Consider the following 14997-nt stretch of genomic DNA (forward strand, 5'->3'; position numbering starts at 1 on the left):
TGTAACAATGTTATTTTAATATCTGCCCACTACAATAGTCTGTTCTACATTCATTTTAAATATGCTTCAGCATGCTAATTTCTCAGAAGTAAAAATGTACATATTTATGTTGGACCACAATAAATCACACTCTGACTAAAAACTGTGAGAGGTGCTCACATTCAGCTGATGTACTGCAGACTACAATATCAGAAAGCAAATGACTAGCTCAAAGGCATTTATTTGCTCAAATGTCTAATTTTTTCCCAGAAGAACAAATATGTGTAGCTTAGGGAAAGGCTTTGACTGTGAACTGCATAGATGTTACTTCACAATAAAACATGTAGAAAAAGCTACAAGCTTGTCTTCAGTGACTTAAAGTGAATTTCCTTCTATAATTGAGTAATAAGATTTGATGACTTGAACTAATAATGAATGGAGCTGCTTTAGAAGGAAAAAAGAAAGCAAAGTGTTGTTAAAATAAATACAAAAAACCATATGATTACTGCAATGTTGGAATGACAGCTGAATAAAACAAATGGCAGGAAATACAAACAGTTGTCATTCTTCGTGAATGACTAACTGGGCCACTGAGCACTCATGACACAGGAAGCATACTGGGTCACAGATGATATTATTTATACTAAATCTTGCAGCTAAAGAAAAAAAAAACCCTGCTGAGATGTACCAAATATAAGATAAAAAATAAGCATCGAACAGAATTTATCTGCTTTCCTGAAGAAACAAATAAGCAAAGGACTTTAACCGTGTGACATGTATTTCCCCAATTTACCTTTTTTTTTCCCATCATCTCCTAACTTGCATAGTGCCTATTTAAAAACTTTAAAGTACCAAGATCAACAAATATACAAATGCCAGATGAGGAGGGCTGGGAAACCTGCAGCTGACAGCAAACTAACAAATCATTGCTTTTTAACAATTCAGAGTGAATATTGGACATTAAGGAAATGAATGAATGAGACAGATTCTAGAATGAGCAAAAAGGGGCACCCAACAGCACTTAGCCTGAAAAGCTGCAAAAGAGCTGGCATTCAACCCATGATGCATCCCTGCTCAAAGGGGATGCTTTTGAACACAGAATTATTTTCAGTTGAGAAAACAGGAAATTGTAAAGAGAATTGAAGACCCTCTCTCCCTTCCTAAATTCCTGAGCATTTTGCATCATTTTCACAACTGCCAGGGATCCATGTAGGAAGGCATCAGCTTCAAAGGTTTGCTGGCACCAGCTGTCCACAGATGCAGAAGTACTGTGCCATCTCCTGCTTCTCCAGCTCCACTACTGCTGCTCTGATGGTGCGTGTTGTATAGTGCATCATCCCTAACAAGGTGCAGACTGTTTAGGATAGCTTATTTTATTCACATGGGCCTTTTCAGCAGAGAGGACAAATTAGCCCTCCATACTTAAAAAGCTTGTTTCTTCCAAAATTTTAAGCTCATTGCTTGTTTTTGTGATACTCAGAAAAGCAACCACCAGCCACACTGAAAGAATTCAATGACAGCTCTCTTCATCAATTTTCAGTAGTCTTTGTATTATTTATTGTCTAGTAAATAAAGTTGAAAGGCTTTTCAACCTTGGTTGCAAACTGAGTACCCAGTTGCAGTCCAACAACAGCAGGGAATAAGGCTGACAATGTAAAATATCTTTTTTTCTCCTTTGTGACTGCTTTCCGTAGATTTCATTATTTCTCCTGGATCTGCGCTTTGTCATATCTAGGGCACAGCAATACTAAGTAAGCAGGGAGAAGGGATGTGAAATTTTTATCACAGAAACAACTGGCTAGGAGGTAATACCATATTCAAGCTTTTCCCAGAGAAAACATGGAAGAGAACAAGTGCCATTCTTCTAGAAAACTGTGCTATTCTAGTCTGACAGTTTGGGATTAAACATACAGACACTTGAGGTGCTTAGACTTTGTGGCACAACAATTATCTGAGAGGCTATAATAAGCAGCTCCACTGGATTAAAACAGCTTTTTGAAAAGCGGCAGCTTTGTGTGATACTTAAAAATAACCTTTTCTATTTTAGCACAGTTCTTTGCTATCAAACAGATGGAAGGATGGCTCATGCACAACACGGGGTGGACTTGTGCAGAAACAGAACAGCCAAGAGAAATGAGCACGTTAAGGTCAAACAGTTATACCAACTTCTCAAAGTATTTCTCAGACTTTCAGAGAATGGTGGAGCAGGAGTTTCCACAGCTGTTTCTTCCAAGTTATTCTCAATGCCTTTTCCTTCCCTGAGTTTGCCCACTCTTATGTGGCACCTACATAAGCTTCAAGAACCCACACCACTGCTAGTGTTTCAACTATCTCCCCCCAGGTTCCTTCAGAGTTTTTTAGGCAAACATCATCCAGTCCTGATAATTTGTTATTATTAATTCTGTTGATTTTTTTCTGTAACTTCTTTTACCAAAACTGGATTTGAAGCAGATAAACCCTATGGAAACTTCACCATGGTCTTCTATAATGAATACATACACAAGAAGTTACCATTAAATCTTAAATCCAAGGTCCATGGGTAGGTTGTTTTGAGTTCCTAGTACCATACACTGAAATTTGCAAATTAGTTATTACAAAGTTCTTCAAACTTTTCAGAATTTTAAAGCAGTCAATAAACAATGAGAGGGCAAATGATAATTTGCATTGTGCTTAAAATAAATGTTAGGCTGTTGCTAAAAGAAAAAGGATATCAAAATAACTATGCAAGGAGAAAGAAGTAAAAAGCATTATTTTATATAAATACACTGAAAGATTAATTGTAAAAATAATTGACACGATGTTTAACATATTTATAAATCTAGATCAAAAAGAAGGAAGGTTGAGATGCCCAGTTTGGAGGTGACAGAATTACTTAAAGATGTGATGTCAAACTTCTGAGGAATATAGTGAAGTTAACCGAATTACTAACACTAGTAGTTTACTGAGTGCCATTGTATAAGCCTAATAATTTCAGCTAAAGTACTGAATCAAAAAAGAAAAAAAAAAAATCAAATTCAGAAAAGCAGACATGATATTTGAAATAATGAAAATTATGTGAGGAAAATTAAGATGATGAGCAATAAAAAGTACTAGGACATTTTAATTTACAAAGAAGATGAATTAATATAATCAAGATACTCAAAATAATGAATGGTCTAGAGAGAGTAAATTGAGACTCTTAATTACTCTCATAAGACTGTAGAAAGAAATGTTCTAACAACTTGAAAGGCAGAAATAAAGCTGATAAAAGTAAATTTCTTTTTTCCATTCAATGGAAAACTCACCAGTGGTGGACCTTGCTGACAAAGCAGCATTAGTATGAAGAACTTAATAAAACCAACAGCAGAATTAAATACATATGCCATCATTTTCCTAGTAGGAAAGGTACTAGATAGGACAACTATGCATCATTTCACACAAAAATTTGACACTTCAAAAATATCTTTTAGAACTTGAACACAAGTTTAAGTCAGAATACAGAGCAAAACTTACTATGAAAATTAAGTATAGACAATGCATGATCTTAAAGGTCCCTTCTAACCTAAACTATTCTATATGATTCTATGAGCTGAAGCCTTTCCTATTTACTATTTGAGGCACTTGCACATTTGTTAAAACATTTCAGAGGAGTAGTAGTAGAACAAGGAATCAGTAGACAGAATCATTAAACTTCTGACATTTTAGCCTAGACAAAAATACTGAGAAGTACTGTAGTACACTGTTGTGTACTTTCTATAGAGGATTGTACAGATATGAAAACACCTTAACCTTATAGTAAAAATAAATTTCCCGTGAACTTTCTGAACAAACAGGGTCACAAAAATGTTTTCCAGTGACAGCACTGATTTCTTTTAGAAGGAAAAAGCCTTGCACGTACCCTTTCAGCTAACCATTCCCATCCTAGGTGAATAAATGTCTAATTATATTGTGTATTTTTTTTCTGGTTACAAAAACTGAGACTGGTTACAAAAACATCTGACAATGCCCATGGTTGCAACACTAATCACTTGCACCAATCCTGATGTTGTAAGACCTATTTTATGTTTCCTTCAGGTGAACTCTGCCAATCCATAGCTTGAAATAGATTAATTTTTACTGTACAGTTGTATAATAGTATGTGCAAACCAAATATGTAAGAAGAGCTCTGGTGTTCTCGGGGAAGAGACGAAATCTTAATACCTAAATATCTTCAACCCTATCTCAAACTGAAAATCACATAAGAACCTTTGATTACATATCAAAATACAGAAGAGGGGAGGGCAGGGGTGGTGGTGGTGCAGGGGTGTTTGGGGTTACTTATTTTTTAGGTAGAAATCAGCTAACTTCAAGTCAGTACCTCTGTACTGTGCAGTAATTTCTTCCTCCTCCTGAGATACTAGCCTTCACTCGGACTCCAAGCTCTGTAGAAGCTGGCACTACTGAGCACACAACTCCCACGGGGCACCCTACTGCACTGCCTTGGCCCCCAAAATCTCACCACCTTTGACTTTAATGCTCTTGATTCCTGTGCAGCTGAAAATACTAACATGGTGGGAAATATTAATATAATGCTACAAGGGAGAGAAACCAAGAGAGTTCACTGACAAGCCTTACTCAAAACCAAAGGAGCAAAGATGTGTGTAGTATGCAAAGCATCTCCCTCCAGTATCTGGAAGACACCTCTGTTGTGTTACAATAACACAAAGGGAAGGTCGGGAAAATCCTATGACTCCTGGGGATAGCACAATCTGACTGGGCACCCTTCCAGGGCTGTCTTTGGGATTGCTCCCCACCACAGAGAGATGGATAAAGCTCTTTATAAGTAGCTCTATTGACAATTAATTGACATTAATATGTAATATTATTAGTATTAATAAATAATTACCATCATTAAGACTTTTTTTCTTGTTTGTCCTAGGAAGGGAAGGGGGCACCTGTCAGAGCAGAGCCTGCTGGGTCCCAGCATCCCCAGAGCAGATGAGTCTACCTTGAAACAGGGGGCAGAAAAACAATTATCTTCTCCAGAGGAGATGACTCCAGCATCAGAAGGGTTGAGATCTGCTCAGTAGCAAGAGGCTATTACCTATTACACCCTTCTGCATGGCCATGTGTTTCCAACTCTTTTATTTCCCATTTATATTGTATAAATTCCCTGGCTGCTTTCAGTGACAGAGTTGCACTGAGCTTTCCCCTCCCTACCATGACTAATCTTATGGAGCAAAACAGAAGGTTTCTCTTTTGCAGCACTGTGTTTTAATCTCATCCACACCACATTCAATTTTCCTCACAGTTACTACTTTCAATCAACATTTTAAAAACCTCAGCCACCACTGAAGAGGTTTAAATAAGCATCTCAACCTGTAAAACAACTAAATGCTGTGAAGTATATGTAGTTTATGGTGGAGATAATTTTAGTGTATATATTCAGAGTCTCAATTTTCTCTGAGAACATAAGAGTAGGATGAATTATTTGGGGGAAAAAAGAACAGAAATAGAAGAAAATAAAGCTTTCCTAAGCACATACACTTTTCAGTGTCCCAAAAACAGGTAACGTGTTTAGCATATAATACTTTATAACCTTGTGTCAGAGCTCTGGCTATGCTCCTGCCTTGTGTCCTTAGATGTTTATTTGGGATACAACTCCAAACAGTGATATTGAGACCTGAAGAAAAGTATAATGCCTGGGTGTTATCAACATCTCTAAAGGGAAAGAACAACACTTCAGGAAGGTCAAAGTAGTATAGCAGTGTTGGAGTGCTCCCCATCCTTGACTAACCCCCCTCCACCTCTGATGGGAAAAGCAAAGCAGGATATTGTAAGAGCATGATTTTAACCAGTGTTCTGCTGAAACTAAAGTTTTATCCTTGATTAAATACATCCTTTCTAACTCCTTGGAAGCCATTATAGACATCATCCTTAAAATAACCTTATTCAAAATGTTAAGGAACATTGATATAAGAATATGTTGCAATATGTCACATACTGCAGATTCTTTTATTTTAGTGGTTTTTTTTAAAAGGTGATACTATTTTTTTCTAAATGTTTTTCATGTTCAGATTATTAAAAATTAATTACTCCAACCTTACACAATTATTATCTATATTTTATAACTACTCTGATTTGGTAATCCAGAAAAAAATCCATTTTTTTCATCAAACCTTGTATATTGTTCTACTTTTCCTTGCACTGTAATGCTGACCTGCTTTTAATAGCCAATGGTATGTTTACAAACTCAAGAGATAGTGTTTATCTGCAGTGACAACTGAGGTCCTAATCAAAGCATTAATTTTGAATTGCAAAATTGGCTGAACTTTCCCTATATTATTCTCCCAGCAGGTTCCTAAGGAGGGGTTGTGCTGTCCTTTGAACACATTCAAAAATACACATTCAAAGATTTGTAAACAGATGTGATACTCACCAAATTATGTTGGGGAGTTTCAACAGCGTGAAGTGCAACTTTTCAATCTGATAGTTTTTGATTGGACCTTTTTGGCAGTATGGTAATTCTAAAAAATCTAACTGACATCAGAGGAAAACATGGCCACAGACCAAACTGCTGTGGGACCTTTCAGAGGCAGCCAGTCTCAAAAACAAAGAAACTCCAATGTTCAAGAAACAGACAACATTTCACTGGGCGGAAAAAAAAATCTTTAACACTTTCAGGGAATGACATTTCTGTATTTATGCATTAAGACTTCAAAATTCAGCATTAAGTTCTTCTTTCTAAAAACATCAAGATGTTAAAATACATTTTCTTCTGAATCAATATATCTTGAGGTAGATCAGTGAAAAGGATTATACAATGTAAGAACTGCTTGAAACAATTATTTAGTAACAAACTGACTCTTATTATATAATGCAATTTTTGATAATGCAGCTTCAAGCACTCCCTGAACAGACTATAAAATCTTAATCTTAATAGACTATACAGGAACCACAACTATTACTATGCAAACCATTCTTCTATCAAAATGCAGGGGTGTGTATTATACTTCAGAAAAATAGCTGAGTAAACTGTTTCTTGATCTTCACTATATGCTGTGTATTGATCTAAAATATTCAGTTAGCATTAGTTCTTTGAGAGTGGGAAGGAAAGTAGTCCTATGAATACAGAAAATACAAAAGGAGATGTTTTGGTGTGAACATATGCACAAATTTCAAATTTGCTACAAATTTAAAAAAATCCAACTACAAATTAGCAGCGGAAAAGAATTTCCATCTACTCTTCTTCTCCTGTTGGTTTTTAAATTTTTACTCAAACAGTAAGTAAAGGTCAACAAATGGCTTTTCCATAGTTAATTCTGAATTATAGCTAATACCATGCATTAAAGGCACAGCAAGGCACTGGCTGTGTTGAGGGTAGGAGGAATTGTATAATTCTTTTGTGTAAAATACTAAAACACACATCTGCTGAGCAATTGATCTTAAATTACTATTTCTGATTGCAAGAAAGCTTCAGATTAGCAATGCTGTCCCAACTTATTCACTCTGCTAAGGACTAACCAAAAGCAGTACTTTTTCAATAGAATTCTTTTCTCTCAGAGCTCTCTGTTACTCTGGCATTAAAGTATCTATGACATCATGTAAAGGAGTGGTATCCATTTTGATTTTCTAAAGCTGTTAGCTTTCAGAACAGAAACAGTTTACTAGGATAACTCTGTAAATCTGTTTTTCCCATCCTGGACTTAGTTACCTTAGCACTTCAGCAGGCCAAGAAAGTATAGAAAAGAGAAAGGAAATATGAGAAAGAAGAAAAACCCAATACTTAAATCTTTATTACTAATTTTTCTTATATATATTTTTATATGTATTAAAATAATCCATATACATTTCTCAGCTCAATTACTTACAAATAACTTATCTGCAGAATCAAGGAAATCAGCTGTGGAAGTTTATTTTTCCATATGCTATCTTGAGATAAGCAAGTCTGTAATATTATATTTCCACTGACATAATTGTGCATGAATTCTGATCTGATTTAGTATTACATGGTGCAAAAGGTGACACATTTTCTTTAATACAGCCCATTAGAAAAGGAAAGGAATTGCCAGTGTAGGAAATCTAAAGAGTTTGATTGAAAGACTCTGGGACTTGGGGGTCAACTCAGTGGAAAAGTAACTTGCTCAACTACCCCAGGCACTAAGCACTGTGACAAGCAAACTTAATACCCTGGTGCATTTACTGAGACAATCAATAAAAACACTGCACTATCAGACTGCTACAGCTGTGCATTAACCTACCATTTACCTCAACTTCTCCTGAACCAGTCAAACATGCATTTGCTGATCATGCAGATAAAACTGATACCTCACTGGTCCTTAAGTCACATTTAATAGCAAGTCAGAGTGCTAAAACAACCATTTATTGCTTTTCTATATGCCATAAATTCTAATTTTCAAATCTATCTAAATTGTACACAGAAGACTACATTCAAAGAACTACTGAGATGACAAAGCCAACTGCTCTGAAATTAATTTATGGGAGATTTAGGGCACATTCCTACTTGAATCCTCAATCCACACCTGTTACCCCAGCACACCTGCACCTGGATTTTGGGGCCTCTCCCTGCCTCCTTGCCTTCTCCTGATGCAGGTCCCAGCATCATCATGTCCTTGCCTGCCCAAGGACTGGTCATTCCTGCTCCCTAGCTTGTCTATGTTTATTTTGATATCTTATTTCTCCTACTCTTTCTTGCAGTTCCAGCTCTAGTTCCTGCAGACTCCTCAGCTCACAGCTGCTCCAACAGGGATCATGGGTGGGCATTGGTACTCCTGCATGCAACTCAACAGAAAAATCAGTAAATCCATACAAAAACCATTGCCTTCCTTGGCAATTGGTCCCAGTGCTTGACCTCTCGTAAGTCCAGATAGGAGCAGCCTGGACATGCTTCTTACTTTTGGAACTTTCCTAGTAGTTATCAGTAAATGCATACAATTCCTACCACAGAAGAAAACAGAAACAGAACAAAGCAGTATGCAGTATGCACTATTTGTCCAAAACCTTTATGCTAAATTTGCCTCTTAATCTGCCAGCAGATTACATCTGAGACAGACTCCACTCTGTACCATGCTGATGTGTCCTAGATGCTGCTGCACAACACCAACTTTTTAATTCCATACCACATTGCTCTAGGATGAATTTTGTTCTTGAATACTTTGGGCACAGGTGCTTCTTTCATTTTGTCAGGATTATATTTTGCCTAGATGATCTGTCCTGCAACTTTATCACTAATCCACACATCAACATGAAGTAAACAATATAAAATTTTCCACTGACAGACAGATATTTCAAACTGTAAACAAAATGCATGTTGCGTATTGTTCGCATAATCTTGCAGTTTATTTTCCCATATTCCTGTATTTTCCTCCATAAAGCACAGCAAAGCCTGATCAACTGTCCTGGCAAATTTTTGTAGTTGAGGTTGCAATTTTCCTCAGAAGCCTATTCGTGAAGTCAAACACCTAGCTTAAGCTGTGGATTTTCAGCTGTGTTGTAGTGCAAGCCTCAGCATCAAATCTCAGTTGAAAATCCAGACTACAATGCAGCATCCATTTTGCATGCAGTTGAGCACCCTCTTCTTCCCAGCATCACCTCTGCTTCTCATTCATTCTCATCCACATAAATTGTGTCAACCTTGCTCCACTGGCAACTGGGTCCATGCAGCATTTACCTCATGCTAGCAAATCCTAACCATCACTTTTCTCTACAAGGCTTCCAAAGTTGTATTTACTGTAATGTCTTTGCATAGCCGGGTTTTGGAAGGGGTGGGCTACAAAGCTGGCTTCTATGAGAAGCTCCTGGAAGCTTCTCCTGTGTCTGGCAGAGCCAATACCAGCCAGGATGAACCCAACACTGGCCATGGCTGAGCCCACCAGCAGTGACAGTAATGCCTCTATGGTAATGTATTTAGGAAGGAAATAAAAAAAGATAATGCACAAATGTTTTTGTGGCCAGGGGAAAATGAAATGAAAATATGTGAGAGGAATAGCTTTGCAGACATCAAAGTCAGTGGAGAAGGAGGGGGAGAAGGTGTTCCAAGAGCCAGAGCTGAGATTTCTCTGTAGCCCCAGATGAAGACCATGCTGAAGCAGCTGTGCCCCTGCAGCCCATGGAGATGCCACACCTGTAGCCTGGGAAGCAGACCCAGGCTGGAGAGGGTGGATGCCTCAGGGGAGGCTGTCATTCTGTGGGAAACCCATGCTGGAGCATGGTTCTGGCAGGGACCTGCAGACCCATGAAGAGAGGAGACCTTGCTGGAGCAGCCTTCCTTGTAGGACTTCTTAACCCTGCAAGGGACCCACTCTGGAGGAGCCTGTGCTTAAAGGAATGTACTGTGCAGAAGAGTGACCCATATTGCAGCAGTCCGTGGAGAATTGCTGCCTACGGGATGGACTCAGGGTAGAGAAATTTGTCACGGACTGTCTCCTGTGGGAGGGGCCCCATGCTGGAGCAGGTAAAGGACTCTTCTTCCTGAGCAGTGGTAAGGACAACCTGTGATTCCCCATCTCCCTGCACTGTTGAAGTATTGGAAGTAGAGCTTGGGAAGGAGAGAAAAGTGGAGGTAGTTTTAAGATTTATTCTACTTCTCATTATTCTGCTCTGATTTTGGTAGTAATAAATTACATTAATATTCCCAAGTTGAGTCCCTTTTTCCTGTGATGGTAATTGGTGAGTGATCTCTCCTTGTCCTGACCTTAATCCATGAACCCTTTGTTATATTTTCTTTCCCCTGTCCAGCTGCAGAGGGGAGTGATAGAACAGTTTTGGTGGGTGCCTGGCATCCAGCCACAGTCAACCCACCACACTTAGACCTTACATCTCTGCTTCCTGTGGGACTCAGAGGATTTGTTGTGTATTATGGGATCTACACTTTGCTGTAGAAAATGCTCAAAAGGCATCTCTCCAAAGGTGTTTGGAGCTGTCCTTTGGAAGATTAAAAAAAACGGAATAATGAATAAACCTGAAGAAACATTCAGGTGGCTGGCTAATCATGGCTTGCTTAGAGTTGCAAGGGGTTCATGGCAGTAGCTTAAACAGAACTCAGATCTCATGATTCTGTGTGAAACTACTTCAAAGAAATTCTGTTAGAGAATGAAGAATGGTGATTGTCCATTCTCACCACTTTTGAAATCATATGGAGCTAAGGTATAAACCAACCTGCACACGTACGAAGGTTTCAAAGTAAACCCAGCAGTAAAGGGCTTTGGTTGTTTCTTTTCACACTTATTATTTCTCTTCCTAGTCATGGAGAAGACCATACAGATGTTTTTAATTAGACCCTAAAGTTACTTTTTGAGGACCTAGGTGAAACAGCTTGGCCTCAAAGCATTTAAATCTGCTTAGTTACATTATGAAATAATATTAAGTCCCATTCTTGAATAGCTAACATAATTTAGACACATTCTTTATCTGATTTAATAATTTATTGAATTATACTTGGATTGCTTCAGAAGGAACATCACCCACACTATATTGGTCACCTTGTACAAGGGTAAGTGTAATTCATTAAACAGTTTATAGACTGTCCTGGGGTAATCCATAATGTTTGTACTTTCCACATCTTTCTGTGCCCAAAGCTTGTTCCCTTAAGACTCTTCAAACGAGGACCTTGTGTGTGGGCAGTGGTTTAGGGAGCGTTCTTAAAACCTGCCTTTTGCTGTGCGCTGTTTGCTTGTCGTTGCTCAGGCAGAGGTTTTGTTCCCCTTCTGGGTTCTCTTTTCGGTTGTTTGGGGTTTTTTTCACCTTTTTTCTCGTCTCGTAGAGGCTGCCTTGGGGCGATTCCCAGGGGCTGTTTCAGTTTCGGCCGGGCCGTGCAGGCCGCATCCCGTAGCAGCGGCCGCGGCCAGCCCAGCCCAGCCGAGCGCGGGCCGCCCCGGCCCCGAGCAGCGCTCGGCCTCGCCTGTCCAGCGCCTCCTGCCGCAAGGAAGGTGAAGTCCCTGCCCGGGTTCTGGCCCCTCGATCCAGAGAATACCAGCTGTCGGGGAGATGAGCAGAGCGGGGAGGGGGCAGGAGGAAAGCTGACACCACCTTTCGCTTTGTCCTTCGAACCACGCACTCGGCTGCAGAGCACCATCTTGGAGGGGAGGGATGTCCCCAACATTTTTGGGCCTCTCTTTATTCTCGAGATATAGCAATTTTGCTGTTATTTTTTGCCTATTGCTGTTATGCTTGTTAGTAAACTGCTGGTTTTTTCACTTATCTCTACTTTCCTTCATTCCTTAGTGGTGGAAAGGGACTGGTTAAACCTATAAAGGAGACAGCTCATTCCAGAGTATTCTTTAAATTGTCTCAAACCAAGACATAGACCCATGGTCCCCCTGTGACTATCACACACACACCCCTCCTCAAATGCTGAACTTCAGATATTAGTCTTAGATTCTGATCTCATTAATTCTTATTTTACTTCACTGTTTTTGATAGTATTTCAAGACTGCACCAGGACAAAGAAACCTGATCTCATTAAAATGAAACCTCTCAGAAGGCTGTCCAAGTACCTGTTTTCAAAGATGTGTACATTAATGATGAAGACTATATGATGTCCCACTACAAGGCAGGATGAAAACTGCTTTTTTGTGAAACTTTCTATGCAAAGGCTCCACAGGATCTAAGGTATATCCAAGCAAAAGTAACTTCATGGCTGTGACTTCGGGGTGATCCAATGATCAAAACCAGGTGATAGTCCAGAGCACAGGCTGAAGCAGTCTACACTATCAACCCATACATTATGTACAACTGTTATTAAAACTACACACCTCTTATCAACATCTCTCCATGAATAACTAAACTGAGCTGAAACCAAACTGTACTGAGAAGTATGACTTCTGCAGCCATTTACTGTAAATTCCCCTGTTGTAGAGATTTTTTTGTAAGCAGACACAGTTTTATAAGCTAAGCTTTGAAAGGATAACAGATTCATACATAGCTACAGTTTTCACTGGAAGCTGCTATTGGCTTTTTATTTACAGTTAGTATTTAGATGCTATGTTCATGTAGAATATAATGGTAGAATCAAACTATGGACCAATAGTTGACCAATAGATTTACTTGTTCTGGAATTTTAACTCCAGTCTCTCTTTCTCTGTATCATTTCCCCACCATTTATTTTATAGAAAATAACTGCCACTGTAATAGATTACAATCTTCTCTTTTATAGAATATAAAAATGTAGGTTACATCAGAGCTATCTTTCTTCCTCCTCACGATCTCCTCTCAGTAAAAATGCAGGGCATACTTCTGAGACAGGATACTGTCTTGGCTTGAGAACAAAGTTGATACCTCTCAGCAGCAATGATTAGAAGCTTTAAAACACATTTTATTTTGATTCAACTATAATTCATTACAAAAGCTTTTAGTTATCTTGAAGTGCAATTTCATTGACTGAGAACTGCAAAGAATTTTTTGAAGAATGAAAGGATAAAGAATAACCAAAACCGCAAATGTTTTGAATATTTTTTCATAATAAAATGTTAAATGAAGGTAAAACAAAAGTGTCCATAATGTGCATCTTCCTCTCTTTATGCCTGCAGTGGCAGCAGTTTTCAATGGCCTAATTCTGTGGTGTGCTGAGGGCTTCCAGCAAAAGGCTGACCTGAGAAATCTTCAAGATTATCTGAAATCTTACCTGGAGTTTGTTAAAAGAATAAAGCATGTGAAGAGCATATATAAAATTCTTAAAAACTAAATCCTAGATACACAGACAAATTTTAGATACATAGATTATCCATATTGACTGCTACATTATTATAACATAACTGCACAAAAATCCTTTTGATAGCTTATTGATAACTTGACTTCATGTAATTTAACTGACTCATATTTGCTAAGGTATTGTATAAGCCAGTGTTTGGAAAGGAGCCAAAAGAAAAAAATAAGGAAAGAGAAATCAGATTAAACTGTAAATCTGTGATTGGCACAGGTTTAGCAAACATAGAACATATAGAATGCAAAGCTATTTCTTGAAAAAACTAGTATTAAATGCCTGAGCCAAGCAAATGACATCTTTTAAAATTCCTAAATACTTAACAGGACGATGAAGAAAAAAGAGAAAAGTGTTCCACTGCTAAGCACCACTTTGTAACCAATACAAGTACCATACCTGCTGTTTTAGTTCATTATTCGTATTGCAAGTGAAGATGAAAGTTAAGATTCTCCACTAAAAAACCACATCACATGGCCTTAAATTAACACTCCTGTCTTGACTGCAGCAGAGGGTGAAAAAAGTTACTAAAATCCAGAACATTAGAATGAGACATGGTAGTGCAAATCTATCTTGTCAGACTGCTTTTAGTATTACACACCATTATTAATAAAATGCATTACATTAACTAATTTTATATATTTTGGCATTCATCATCCTCAGTTTACTATTTCTATAACTGCAATTTGGGGACATTGAGCCATGTCTGTCCATGACATAACCTACATCAGGGCATGCCCACACTGAGGTCGTCACGTAGCAAGTCACTGATACCCAAATCAGCTCTAAAGAAAGGCATTTTTCATAATCACCCAACAATCTGATAAGTGAAAACATATGGATAGGTTTAGGTAAAGCCTGCAAGGAGCCTTTACTAAATGGAAAACAGGTGCTCCAGTTCCATGCCATGTAATACCCTATTGATCATAAAGTCCAAAGGTTACAGGACTAATAGCTTCCTTGTGGTAATCAGGGAGCAAAGACACTGGGCATGGTCAAACGGCTGGGGCATATTTTACATATTTGCAACATATGCTTCAGTTTTAATGAAAATAAGGGTTTGGCACATTTATGAATCTTGTAACTTTCTTCGCATAAGGAGACCCATTTTCCTGAGTTTTCTATTATACCACATGAAAAAAAACCAGAGAAATAATAAAAGCCAAAGGCCACTACCAGCTGGTGTTACAAAACATGCATTTGTTTTCTCACAAAAATTCCTTTAGCATACAGCTTTAAGAAAACACACACGAACTAAACACAAAACTGCACACCTCCATTTAGTCAAAAGATGTAAGAGGAACAGCAGGAGTTGAGAGTATGTCTAGTGCACCAGACAGGAA

At 38.2% G+C, this 14997-nt stretch overlaps 1 protein-coding gene across 3 annotated transcripts in view; it reads right to left on the minus strand.

Moving 5' to 3' along the window:
* Positions 1-14997, minus strand: part of MCTP1 (multiple C2 and transmembrane domain containing 1) — a 211994-nt gene that overhangs the window by 19817 nt on the left and 177180 nt on the right. Inside the window, exon 18 of one of the 3 annotated variants that reach the window (XM_077171986.1) lies at positions 13453-13579. The exons of the other annotated variants lie outside the window; for them this stretch is intronic. Within the exon in view, the coding sequence (XP_077028101.1) occupies positions 13505-13579 (75 nt within the window). The 3' untranslated portion in view covers positions 13453-13504. Of the gene's footprint in view, positions 1-13452; positions 13580-14997 lie in introns of those variants that run through there. 3 annotated transcript variants of the gene reach the window in all.

The sequence above is a fragment of the Agelaius phoeniceus genome, chromosome Z, assembly GCF_051311805.1.
Source record: "Agelaius phoeniceus isolate bAgePho1 chromosome Z, bAgePho1.hap1, whole genome shotgun sequence".
In the NCBI taxonomy this organism is placed as follows: domain Eukaryota; kingdom Metazoa; phylum Chordata; class Aves; order Passeriformes; family Icteridae; genus Agelaius; species Agelaius phoeniceus.